The following is a 14,029-nucleotide window of genomic DNA, read 5'->3' on the forward strand; positions in this document are numbered from 1 at the left end:
TTGAACTTGCACATGAGCAACTGATGGTCTTTTCCACAGTCTGTCCCTGGCTTTGTCTTGACGGATGCTATTAAGCTTCTCCATCACCTTTTTCCACAGATATATTTGATCCCTATGTAATCCATCCAGCCAGGTCCAAGTGTTGTTGAAAATAAGTATTTGGGATGAAGAAGTCATTGGACTTGTAGAATTTTATCATGTGAACTGCAGTGTCCTTTCTATCACTAAGGCCATATTTTCCAACTACTGATCTTTGTTTCCAACTTTCGCACTGAATCACTAATAATTACCAACGCATTGTGACTGCACGTTTAATCAACTTCAGACTGTAATAGTTCATAAAAAATCTTCTGTTTCTTCATCTTTGGCATTTATGGTTAGCGTGTAAATTTGGATAGTGGTCATATCAATTGGTGTTCCTATAGGCAAACCTATCACTGACAGCATTGTATTTCAGGGCAGATCTCAAAATATTCTTTTTAAAAATGAGTGCAAGACATTGCTCTTCAATTTGTTGTTCCTGGCATAGCAGACCATAGGGCTGTCAGATTCAAATGGCCAATACTGATCCATTTCAGCTCTCTAACATCTAGGTTATCCATCCTCCATCATTCCATTTCATTTTTGATGACTTCTAGTTTTTCTTGATTCGTATTTTGTACATTCCATGTTCCAATTACTAATGGATATTTGCCAGTGTTACTTCTTGTTTTCAGTTCTGCCACATCAGTAAATGTAGGTCCCAAGGTCTATTCTCCTTCCACATCATTAAGGTTGAGTCTGCTTTGAGATGGTAGCTCTTCCACGGTCATATTTGAGTGCCTTCCACCCTGAAAAGCTCATCTCCCAACACCACATGGGACAATGTTCTGTTGCTGTCCATAATGTTTTTAGTCATTTATTTTCAGAAATACTTCACCTGGCCTTTCTTCCTACTCTGTCTTGCTCTGAAAGCACTGCTGAAACCTGTTCAGCATGGGTGAGCCTGCTGGTATTTGAAATACCTTTGGCATAGATTTCAGCATCATAGCAACATGCAAACCACCACAGTAGGACAAATTGACTGACAGGTACTATTCATACTAAATCCTGCTCAAAACCAAACCCACTGCTATCAAGTTGATTCCAACTCATAGCAAGCCCATACGACAGAGTAGAACTGCCCCATAGAGCTTCCAAGGAGCTCCTGGTGGATTAGAACTGCTGACCTCTTGGTCACTATGCCCCCAGGGTTTCCACTACTCATATTATGGAAAATTAATTAAAAATTTCTTTAGTGGTACTTTAATTTCTGCATATTTTGTGGATCATTCCACACTTAAGATAATTTCTTTGGTATTCAGCAGTTTCTTTTTTTTTTTGTCTTTTCTTTGATAAAACTTGGATATTTGGATTCAAATATTATCCCTAAATTTTAAGTTTCCTTCAAGAATGATTTTTGAACATGAAAGTTAATAATATTGTATATGTAAAACATAAATTATTATTTTCTCAGTTCCTAGATTAGCTAAACTTAAACCACTTTCTAGAACTCAGGAGAATTCACAAGGTTTTTCTAATGTGGGAAACTTTTAGTTCCAATATTCAGCTTGATCAGCTCATGAAAATGGTACTTAAAGGAAAGTTCTCTCATTAGAAAGAACAGAAACATATTAGCAATTAAATAATCTCAAATCTATTCTATCCAGGTGATGTATACTATATATATATTTTCAGAGCTAGATGAGAAAAGTACAGTTCTTCTCATCCCTTGGTGTGGTCTACAAATAAGTTGATTAATTTGATCCAAAGCCAAAAGTAAATGAAAAACAATTATGTGCATCTCACTCTAGTTTTCTTATCTTTTCTTTTTTTTTTTTTGGATACCAAACGTTTTCTATGTATCTTTATCAACTATACATGTTCAATCAAAACATCACTCTATTTCTAATTTTTTTTTCAAGTAAATAGTTATTATTAAAACACAAACTTCAAAGCACCATTAGTATGCTATCATGGATCTAATTGTATCCCCCCAAAATGTCTGTCAGCTTGGCTAGGTCTTGATTCCCTTGTATGATTGTCTACCATTTTATTTTCTGATGTGATTTCCCTATGTGTAGTAAATCCTATGACTATGATTAATAAGATGGATTAGTGGCAGTTATATTGATGAGGTCTACAAGATTAAGTAGTCTCTTAAGCCAATCTCCTTGATATATGAAAGAGAAAATCGAGCAGAGAGACATGGGGACCTCATATCACCAAGAAAGCAGATGGGAACACAGCATGTCCTTTGGACCTGAGGTTCCTGCACTGAAATGCTCCCATACCAAGGGAAGCCTGATGCATCACAAGGACCTTCCTCCAGAGCTGACAGAAAGAGAAAGCCTCCTCCTGGAGCTGACACCCTGAATTTGGACTTGTAGCCTACTTGACTGTGAGAGAATAAACTTCTGTTTGTTAAAGCCATCCACTTGTGGTATTTCTGTTACAGCAGAGCTAGAGGACTAAGACATATGCCATTATTACTATTTTTAATCCTATAATGTGAGTGGCAGTACTGCACAGCTATTAGGAAAAAAGGTTCTGGAGTCAGACCTGTTGGACCCAAATCCCATCTCTGCTAGTATGTAGTATGATCTTGGGCGAGAGCTTAATTCTTTGAATGCCTCAATTCCCTCATCTATTTTGCAGAATTATCATGAAAATTAAATGAACTAGTATATACCAAACACTTAGAATAGTGACTAGGTATAGCAAACTCTTAATAAATATTAGCTATTATTATTTCATGATTAATATGCCTGCTAAATAGGACACAGACAACTCAGTAAGTAAAAAAACTTTTGAAAATTAAAGTGAATCGGTCTTGTAATTCATCAGACTTTGGAAGCCTCCCCTATAGCAATCATTTCATTTTATTTTTTAATGAGAAATAAATTACAGTTCAATACATTGCCACATATACACAAAGAAAGAAAAAGTATCAGACTGGATGCACTAAGTATGGCACATTTAAATGTTAACATCCCTGTGAAGATAACTACCATTTTTTAGGTTTTTGGCTCCATCAGAAAAATCCATTAAATACCAAATAAGTCTCAGTTTGCATGTGAATGCTTTGTTATTGTCTGTCCTTTATGCATGTGACTTGGCTTATTAGTAACCAAATCAAAATTAATCTTTTTTATTTTAAAAGGCAGTTATATGAATAAATACTCTGGATGATAATAACAGTGAAATGACATAAAGTATTTTAGAAAGAAACTAAATTTAAAGGGGGGAACTGTATGTGAATGACTCTGAATTAATTTAATTTCAGACTCCAGATTAATATCCATATCTAGGTCCACCCAGGTCAACTCTCACTGTATGGAAAGGGTTCGTGTAGCATCAATCTTAAATACTAAATTCACGTGTTTGAAGAAATGGGAAAACATACTAAGAGCTCCCTTTAATACATCATGGCTCCATCATTCAATCATTTCCCAAACCATTTTACCAGTTCTAAAACATATCAAAGATCGTAAAGATGGCACAGGACCAGGCGATGTTTCATTCTGTTATACTTAAGATCACCATGAGCTGGAGCAACTCTTTGACAACCAACAACAAAAACATCAATATTTAGGTGATACCACTTCGTGGAATAATATTTTCTGTAAGGTTAATATAGCCTAGGTCAGGTAGAAATCTCTTCTGTTTCAAACTTTAAAAGGAAGATTTTCTGGTTCTAATATTGTAGAATTTAATACATAGATCTGTTAAGATATTATATAATTATGATTGCACTGAGTTTGATATTTCCATTCTCCCTGCATGTGGGGCAGTGCTTCTACCTCCTCAGTCATCCATAAATCTTGCTTTTCCTTCTTAAAGTAACCTAGCCAGTACTGCAAGCTGTGTGTACAGAGGAGGGGGAATACTAATTTTGTACAATGAAGGCATATGCTTTCTTCTTTTGGATCTTGCTGAACTTCAACTGAGACTAATTACAAGTCTGCTCCCTTTTAAATGAAAGTTTTTATAACTGGAAAAGAGGCAGCAAAATAATTTGTTTTTTTGAAGTTCTGCACAAAAAAACCTATTGCCCAGTGTATGCCTTTGAATCCATTTGAAAGCTGGCAGAAGTGACTTGTATCAACTAGTCAAAAAGGGGGTGGTGTAAAAAGTTCAGAAGCCTAAACTGTAATCTAAGACATGTATCTAAAAATAAAAGGCATTGTGACATAATAATGACACCTAATTGACTGTTTCTAAATACGTTATGCTGAAATACAGTAAAATCTGTGAAAGCTGAAACCTGTGTAAGGCGCGAATCTGTCAGAGAAGGAAAACTCAGATATTTTCCACTGATTCAGAGTGATAGAAAAGTGGTAAGACTAAACCCGTTCAAAGGTGGAAAACTAACAAGACCTGGAAAAACAAGGTGCTCCCACAGAGTCCCGGTTCTCACAGGTTTCATTGCAAAAGTAATTGTGGCAAATATTTCTTATTCCTATTTAGACTTTTAAAGTTTAACCCGATAAAAAGTACAGTAACTGTAAACATATAAAGATTTTTATTTTAAAATAATTAGATCCTTACCCTGATCGAAGGGTTTTCCGGGACTCCAAGTGCGGAAATAATCATCCTAGAGGGGAAAATAATGTGAATTGAGCGTGTGTGCCAATTAAAACATAAAGATTCATATAAAATCTAAAGTAAAATATGAAATACAGAAGGTGTATACAAACCTCTACTTCCTGCAATCGCAAGCAGCAAATTATAAAAAAATAAAAAAAAAACAAGAGAAAAAGAATAGTTATCACAAGAGAACACACTGTTTACATATTATAGAAATGTTTTTCAATAAATGTGCTCATTTTCATTGCAAGTCAATGTTTACTATAGCAGTTTAACAACTTTAGGCTGCCACTTCTAAATATTATAATGTAATACTTTCTACTGCAATTCAATAGAAAATGCAGTTAATTACTCTAAGCCAATAGGCTATAAAGTATTGTACCCATTTCCAATTATGCAACTTCACTTTCCACTAGTATAATAGCAAATGGACCATTAATAAAACAGGGAAAATATCAAGTGATTCTGCAATAGCCCGTATAGAAATATTTTATGCAAATACTGCACGTTAATTGAATATCTAAGGAGTTGATCAAAATGCAATTCTGAGCTTAAACAGAGATGCATGTTTAATTCGATCCTGCCTCAAGTTTTAATCACTGATACAGAAAAGAATCAGTACATTATATTTACTATATATTTAGTAAAATCTGACAGTACAACGTAAAAGTGGAGTAACGTATACTGAAAAGAATTTAAAATAATAAAGCCAAATTGACTAAGTCTATTTTATTTACTATTTCTATGACTTTTTTTTTTTTAAAGGCTTATAAATTGCCTTGCCCATACCACTTTTTACTGTAAATGAAACACATTTTACTGTTGAAATTAATATGTTGTTTTCACTACTGTAATCTGTCAGAAGAGTATCATGTCATGACAAAGCTCCTTGAGGTAACATTCCCTCGGTCATACTCTTAGACCTATCAATGTTGGTTGACTAGAAAGCTAGAGACCCTAGGAACTTGAAGAAGTCCAACTAGATATTCTTTCCACTTTCTTGTTAGCCTTTTTGATAGCACCCTCTGAGGTACAAAGTGGAAAATGTAGCACACATTTTAATCATGGAAATAAATGCACTTTTCTAAGCTCTTTATGGGGAAAAAAATGTAATTAAGCTACTAAAGTTATTGCTTAATATGGCCTACCATTCACCACCACCTTCCACATTTACACCATATCAACTTCAAATGAAACAAAAAAAAAAGAGAAAGAAAAATCACAGAAGACATCTCTATCAGCCCAATACTAATATTGAGATAGGGTTATATGAAGAGGAGCCAAATGATGACAATCCACTTTGATAGGTTCTGCACTAAATTATTTGAGATTAGATTAAAGTAGGATAACACCACTAAAAAATTAAATAAATATTGATTGCTTAATCAATGGAAGATGGAAGCAATACACAGAAAAACTGTACCAAAAACAACTGGTCAACGTTCAACCATTTCAGGAGGTAGCAGATGACCAAGAACCAATGGTACTGAAGGTAGAAGTCCAAGCTGCACTGAAGGCGTTGGCAAAAAACAAGGCTCCAGGAACTGACAGAATCCCTGTTCTTGGACGCATTGCCAGAGATGCATACTCATCTATGCCAAGAAATTTGGAAGACAGCTACCTGGCCAACCAACTGGAAGAGACCAATATTTATGCCCATCCCAAAGAAGGATGCTCCAAGAGAATGGGAAATTATTGATTATCCTTAACATCACACACAAGTAAAGTTTTCTGAAGATCATTCAAAAACAGTTGCAGCAGTACATCACAGGGAACTGCCAGAAGTTCAGGCAGCATTCAGATGAAGACAGGGGAACAAAGGATATCATTACTGATGTCAGATGGATCCTGGCCGAAAGCAGAGAATACCAGAAAGATGTTTACCTATGCTTTACTGATTATGAAGCGGCATTTGAATATGTGGATCATAACACATAAATTATGGATAACATTGCTAAGAATGGGAATTCCAGGACACTTAATTGTGCTCATTAGGAACCTGTACATAGACCAAGAGGCAGTCTTTCGAACAGAGCAAGGGGATATTGCAAGGTTTCAAATCAGGAGAGGTATCTGTCAGGGTTGTATCCTTTCACCATTCTTATTCAACCTGTATGCTGAGCAAATAATCCGAGAAGCTGGACTATATGAACAATGTGCCATCAGGTTTGGGGAAAGACTCATTAACAACCTCTGATATGCAAATGACAAAACCTTGCTTGATGACAGGGAAGAGGACTTGAAGTATTTACCTATGAAGATCAAAGACTATAGCCTTCAGTGTGGATTGCACCTCAACACAAAGAAAACAAAAATCTAGCTGGGTGACATTTTAGGACAGGGAATAATGCCTCCAATATTATCTCCAAAATAACAAGTTATAGGAGATTAGGTGAATATTTAAAAAATATATATACATTGATGGTAATATCTGATTTAGAAGATAATACTGGGGCAATTAATCCCTGTTCTTGAGCATAAAAAAGAACGTGATCCAGCTGCAGCTGGACTCACAAGGACTCACAAGGACGCATCAGCTGGGGCCTGAGGTATAAAGACAATTGCTAGGACTATCAGGGAAAACATCTTTTAGTAAAACTTTCACATAAACAAATCAAACAGGGCACAAAAGACCCACAGACTTTTCACTTCTATCTTTTTCTATTAGTATTTACTATATAGTAAGATTTGTTGGACCAATGAAGACCCTCCTGATTATTTTTTTAAAATAATTTTTATTGTGCTTTAAGTGAAAGTTTACAAATCAAGTTAGTCTCTCACACAAAAACCCATATACACCTTGCTACACACTCCCATTTACTCTCCCCCTAATGAGACAGCCTGCTCACTCCTGTCACTCTCTCTTTTCATGTCCATTTCGCCACTTTCTAACCCCCTCCGCCCTCTCATCTCCCCTTCAGGCAGGAGATGCCAACATAGTCTCAAGTGTCCACTGATCCAAGAAGCTCGCTCCTCACCAGCATCCCTCTCCAACCCATTGTCCAGTCCAATCCATGTCTAAAGTGTTGGCTTCGGGAATGGTTCCTGTCCTGGGCCAACAGAAGGTCTGGGGGCCATGACCACTGGGGTCCTTCCAGTCTTAGTCAGACCAGTAAGTCTGGTCTTATGAGAATTTCGGGTCTGCATCCTGCTGCTCTCCTGCTCCCTCAGGGGTTCTCTGTTGTGTTCCCTGTCAGGGCAGTCATTAGTTGTAGCTGGGCACCATCTAGTTCTTCTGGTCTCAGGATGATGTAGTCGCTGGTTCATGTGGCCCTTTCTGTCTCTTGGGCTGTAATCACCTTGTGTCCTTGGTGTTCTTCATTCTCCTTTGATCCAGGTGGGTTGAGCCTCCTGACTATTTTTACTGAAACCTGTACCAATGTTTATTCAGAAAAACAATTCAAAATACAGAATTACTGTGATTTGGCAATTTTTAGCCAAACTGAGAAAGTGAAGCTTTCAATGATTTTACCCATTTGTAATGTTAATATGGAAACCCTGGTGGCATAGTGGTTAAGTGCTACAGGTGCTAACCAAAGGGTCAGTGGTTCGAATCCACTAGGTGCTCCTTGGAAACTATCGGGCAGTTCTACTCTCTCCTATACAGTCACTATGAGTCAGAATTGACTCGATGGCAACTTTTTTTTTTAATGTTAATATGTTCTGGAATATTCCTCGGACTCAGACAGACATGGCTCTGGCAGCATGCTGGTCTGTTTCCTACTTCTGCCTCTTGGAAAACATGGCGAATAAAATCTTTCTTTTTGCTTTACTATAACTTCGTGGTGATTTTACCCTAGAGCATGTCTAACCTCAATCTCATTTTATTAACTTCCTGCAGAATAAAATGATCAAGTTCAGTTTGTTTGGGACAAGAGCTATACAAAAATCTCCATGCATAATGTAACACATAAGCCAGTTTTTTTTAGTGCGTGTGCCTGTGTGTATGTTAGGGGCAATCTAGATATCTGCCCACTATGGGGATCTGATACAACGTAGAAAGCAAAGTTGTTAGCCTGTTGGGTATTTTTAGACACATTCTTTGTGTTTTCACATCAGAGGGCTTTTTTCTTTTTCTTACCTCATTAAAGCAGAGGAATTTTGCCAGGATGAGAAATAAAAGTATTTTCACACAAGTGTTCATTCAGGCGCAATGTCTTTTGTCTCAAAAAGCTTTGTGTGAATATTGGTTGTTCTCAGGCTTCAATTTGATCCAAAAGAAGTCAAGCAGGGACTAGAAAACAAATGCCAGAAATGGCCCCAAATGGAGAAATTCAGGTTAAGGTTACTTAAACTAAGCCTGAGTGTATCAACAAGCAAAGTTGGGTTCTTGTCACTTGTGTTCCAAAACATACTAGTGAATTACAGTGACCATAAGAATGTAAGATTTTATCTTTCCCAGTTTCTTATATTTAAAGAAATAATTGTTAGTTTTTCAGAAAGCATAGTCTACATAAGGAAACCTGATCTATGTATTACATTATTACTATGTTATTTCATCTGTTTATTTCTTTCTTGTGATTGTAATGATGTAATTTTTCTCTGATTTTAAAATACATATTTAATGGTGAACAGGGTTTCTGAGTCTTAGCATACCGCTGTTTTGGAGAGATAATTCTTTGCTTTGGGAGCTGTCCTGTGTGTTGCAGACTGTTCAGAAACATCCCTGGCCTCTACTCAGGCAACACCAGAATGGAATTGTTAGGGGGCTCTGGAGGCTGAAAACACTGAAGACACCTAATTAATTAGTGCTCCACCAGGTATCAGGCCACTCCAGGTCACCTCCACACTACGTCATCACTCACTTCCTCTATATTGTTTTTCAGACCCTCTGGAGAGCCCCGGAAGAGTTCAGATCTAATTGGCTGACATCGCAGAGCAGACCACGACGACTGACAAATAACCCTGGGATGTCAGGGATGCTCAAAAATGCAAGAGAACTCATATCAAGGAACCAAAAAACTCAGGCCAGGGAACGAAAATTGCCGGAAAGGCATCATCAACAATAGTCGAGCCCATTTCAAAAGTGTTTGCTCCATCGGCCACTACCGTGCGGAGTCCTAGCACCGCCTCGTAATAAATAATCAGTAGAAACTATGAATAGGTAAAACCTCTGATCCTGCATACTGTTTCTCTTCGCGCCTAATAAGTGTAAATTGTACATCGCTCGCACAGATCGGGGAACTCGATCTGAGGTGGATACCTCTGAGTTCCCACCTGCGAGCCTGCGAAATAAACTCTTCCTCCCAAAACCAGCGTCTGAGAGTTTGGCTTCTTGCACACTGGGCACGGACCCATCGGTCCAGTTTCAGAATCAAATTTACATTAAAATATGTATATATATATTTATTTATTTCAAGAGGCCTTTTCTTATCCATGAACTTAAAAATTACTCTCCCAAAATTAATCATCAGTTTTTTTTTCCTCTCTCACCCAAAGTGAGACTTTTCTGTCCTCTTCCAAAGACCAGACCGTAACAAAACCATTAACCTGTGATTGAATGAGACAGACTCAGACTTCTTTAAATTTTTATTTTTAGAGGTCTCCTGACTGCAGGTGGGTGGAGGAGGCTAATCTTCCAGAAAGTTCTACCTTTTCCATGTTAACTCAGAAGCTACTAAGTACTCCATCACTGTGGAAACCTGTATTCTTTAAGCAAAAGTTAAGTTTCTGTGAATTTCTCCATTCTTTGGAAGTGGTTTCCACTTCCAAATTGTTTATTAAATCACAGAGCAAATCAAATATTTGTTATTATTTTGATTAATACAAGATTTTGTTTTGAACATCAGTAACAATTCTCCTCGAAGTTGTGACAAACAGAAATGTGTCCAGATATATCGTCAAACGTCCCTTGGGTTAAAAAAAAATAATAATAACCCATCTGGGAACTAACGATGTCGTTTGGTGGCCTGGCTGCACAGTGGTTAACTGCAGAACAAAAAGTCTGCAGTTCAACCCACCAGTTGTTCCACAGGAGAAAGATGTGGCAGTCTTCTTCCACAAAGATTAACTCATTGCCATGGAGTCAATTCCAACTCATAGCAACCCTATGGGACAGAGTAGAACTGTCCCACAGAGTTTGCAAAGAACAGCTAGTAGATTTGAACTGTTGACCTTTTGGTAAGCAGCTGAGCTCTTAACCACTTTGCCACCAAGGCTCCCCGTAAAGATTAAAAAAAATAATAATAATTGCCATTGAGTCAATTCCAACTCATAGCAACCCTAGAGAATAGAGTAAAACTGCCCCATAGAGTTTCCAAGCAGCGCCTGGTGAATTGGAACTGCCAATCTTTTGGTTAGCAGCATTAGCCCTTAACCACTAGACCACCAGGGTTTCCCCATAAAGATTAGAGCCTAGGAAATCCTATGGAGCACTTCTACTCTGTCATAGAGGGTCACTATAAGTTAGAATGAACTCAATGGTAATGGGTTTGATATAGAGTTATTGTGGAAGATAAATGAATCAAAATATCCTACGGCCAAAGGATGACTATCAGTAATGGATGTCCTCCACAAATATTTTCCAATACTGAGATCCCATTATACACTCAATTTTGTATTCAAGTTTTCTATGTTAACATTTGGAAACGCTGACAGCTGCTAACCAAAAGGTCAACAGTTCAAACCCACCAGATGCTCCTTGGAAACTCTATGGAGCAGTTCTACTCTGTCCTATAGGGTCGCTATGAGCCAGAATTGACGACGGGCTTGTTTTTTTTTTTTTTTTTTTTGGTATGTTACATTTTACTGAGATCATTTTACGGTTGTATTAAATACTTAGTCAAAATGTTTAATGGCTGGACGTTGCCCTTTCAGATGGATCTACCATCATTTAGTTATCCCTTATATGTCTGTGCTTTCATATTGTCTATGGTATTTTGCTATAATAAATAATCTATGCACAAGGGTCTGCCCAAGTTTACATTTTCTTATAAATACAGAGTATAAACATAAGGTTAAGAATGTGATCAGTGGAGAAAAAAAGGAAAAAAAATCATTTCCAGAATAGAGGAACTAATCTCCTATGATAAAAACCAGTAACCACCGGCTTTGTCCAGATGACGTGGTCTGAAGGGAAAGTTTATATTCAAAGTGCAACTCTTTGATTCATGGATGCCTACACAGTCATGTTTGTATTGATAAAAATCTCCCGTTGCCTAAGGAATAATATTGTCATGGACCTAGACCGGGGGGAACTTAATCATTAAAATTTTCATGGATTTTGATTAAGTAATCAATTGGGAATGGGGAGAAATGACGCCCAAGAGTTCCGCAAAAGATAGGTGTCTTAGTCATTTTGTGCTGCTGAAACAGGCTGCTCAGCCATATTGGAAACCCCAGCCAACACCCCCTCCCCTCTCTCTTTATCTTGCCAACCACAAGCTTGTTTTGAACAACATTTTTCAGGAAGTCACAGCAAGTAGTGGCTCCGTCCACTGAACTAGGTGGAGTTACACCTTGAACCATGCACAGATTAAAGAAATCACATCCTTCAACTGACCCCCTCCCCAGACCCCCAAATATGGGCATGGAAGGGCTAAGGGCAGAAAGTTCCAGGTACCAAACCCAACCCCTGACACCACTGGAAACAAAAAGCTCCCCAGCCCCCTTAGTCAGCGAGCACGTGGCCTTATGGTTACTAGACCCCACGCACTCCTTGTGTGAACAGACAATAAACTTGCCACTTTCTGTTTCCCTTGCAATCAGTGTCTGTCTTATTTCAATCAGCTAATAAGAGAGAACAAGAACCCGAGTGGCATTCGGTTACACTGCTATAACAAAAATACCATAAGTGGATGGCTTTAACAAAGAGAAATTTACTTCCTCACAGTAAAGTAGGCTAAAAGTCCAAATTCAGGGCATCGGCTCCAGGAAGCTCCTTGTCCTCAATCCACCCCTGGTGGAGGAGCTTCTCGGGTACAGGGACCTTGGGTCCAAAGGACACAACCTGCTCCCAGTGCTGCTTTCTTGGTGATATGAGGTTCCCATGTCTCTCTGCTCGTTTCTCTCTTTTATATCTCAAAGAGTTTGGCTTAAGACACTATCTAATCTTGTAGACCTCATCAATATAACTGCCACCAATCCATCTTATTACATCATAGTGATAGGATTTACAACACATAGGGAAATCACATCAAATGATAAAATGGTACACAATCATACAAGGGAGTCATGACCTAGCCAAGATGACAGATATTTTGGGGGGACACAACGTAATCCATGACAGTAGGCTTAGATGTGAACATCAAAAAGAAGTGATGGCTGCAAGGTCTGAAATAGTCTCAGGGCATTTCAACAGCTTTGATGACCTCTCAACTTGTTCCCTTGCCTATGAACAGCTAGCTGCACGGGCAGTACACCTGACTGAAGTACATACTGGAAAATAAATTGTTAACAGAACATTCCAGTTTTAAATAATAGTCAACAAAAATACTGTTGAAGGTTTTTAGACAAAACTTTTTTCTATATGCCAATAAACCTTCTGCAATTTATATTAGCAAACAGTTATAAAGTATTTTCAAGCTACAGAAAAAGTATTACAGAGTTATAAATGAGACAGAATATAACAGTTTCAGAGGGGCACTGAAAAATAAAATAAGCGGCAATGTGATGAGTATCAGAGGGCTACATATAGAGTAGCTATGAGTTGCAACCAACTTGACAGCAATAGGTTTTTTTTAAATCTGACACAGAATACTTCCTATCTTAAGTAAATATGATAATCCAATTTTAGGTGCATTACTAGATCTTACGGTGAATCTATACGAAAAAAATGTGTGAATATATATATATATATATATATACATGACAACATTTCCACAATATTTCTCTTCACTATCTGATGTCTGATATGAAAATATCTGGCAGAATAGCTAGTATTTTATACAGGACTTTTGTGCATAGTCATCCATGGAAATAAATGCACATGGACACACATGTATATATACATATATACTCATCCACATATATTGAAATGCACATACATACATAACTGTAGATTTCAAATAGATGGGTCTATTCAGAAATGCGTTTCATTAGTGTCTGTCCCATGAAATTTAAATAATACTTTAGGGTTCACATGAGATATCTCTCAAGGCAGATATATTTTATCTAATCATAGCTTTGTCCCCTTCCCCCCACAAAAAAAAACTATGTGGTAAGTTTGATAAGATTTCTTTAAAGATTTGCAGAACTAGCTGATACATGATAATGGAAACCTAGAATTCTGAAACCCAGAGATAAAATATAAATAAGTAAATGTATTCACCTACGGTATCACTAATTGTGTGCACTGAAACTTTATCGTTACAATGAACATCTTTGCAGGGAACTCTCCCATAAATTGATGATGTTGGCACCACACACATTAAACAAGGAGACAGTCCCTGACAACAGTACTCTCTGTACCCAACCAACTAGG

General features: G+C 37.5%; 1 protein-coding gene across 3 annotated transcripts in view; it reads right to left on the minus strand.

Annotated features, from left to right (window-relative positions):
* SPOCK3 (SPARC (osteonectin), cwcv and kazal like domains proteoglycan 3) overlaps positions 1-14,029 on the minus strand; it is a 513,758-nt gene that overhangs the window by 326,217 nt on the left and 173,512 nt on the right. For all 3 annotated transcript variants that reach the window (XM_049864182.1, XM_049864181.1, XM_049864183.1), the window contains exon 3: positions 4,570-4,615. In XM_049864182.1, coding sequence (XP_049720139.1) covers positions 4,570-4,615 — 46 coding nt within the window. The remainder of the gene's footprint in view (positions 1-4,569; positions 4,616-14,029) is intronic.

This window comes from Elephas maximus, chromosome 21 (genome assembly GCF_024166365.1).
Source record: "Elephas maximus indicus isolate mEleMax1 chromosome 21, mEleMax1 primary haplotype, whole genome shotgun sequence".
NCBI classification, from domain to species: domain Eukaryota; kingdom Metazoa; phylum Chordata; class Mammalia; order Proboscidea; family Elephantidae; genus Elephas; species Elephas maximus.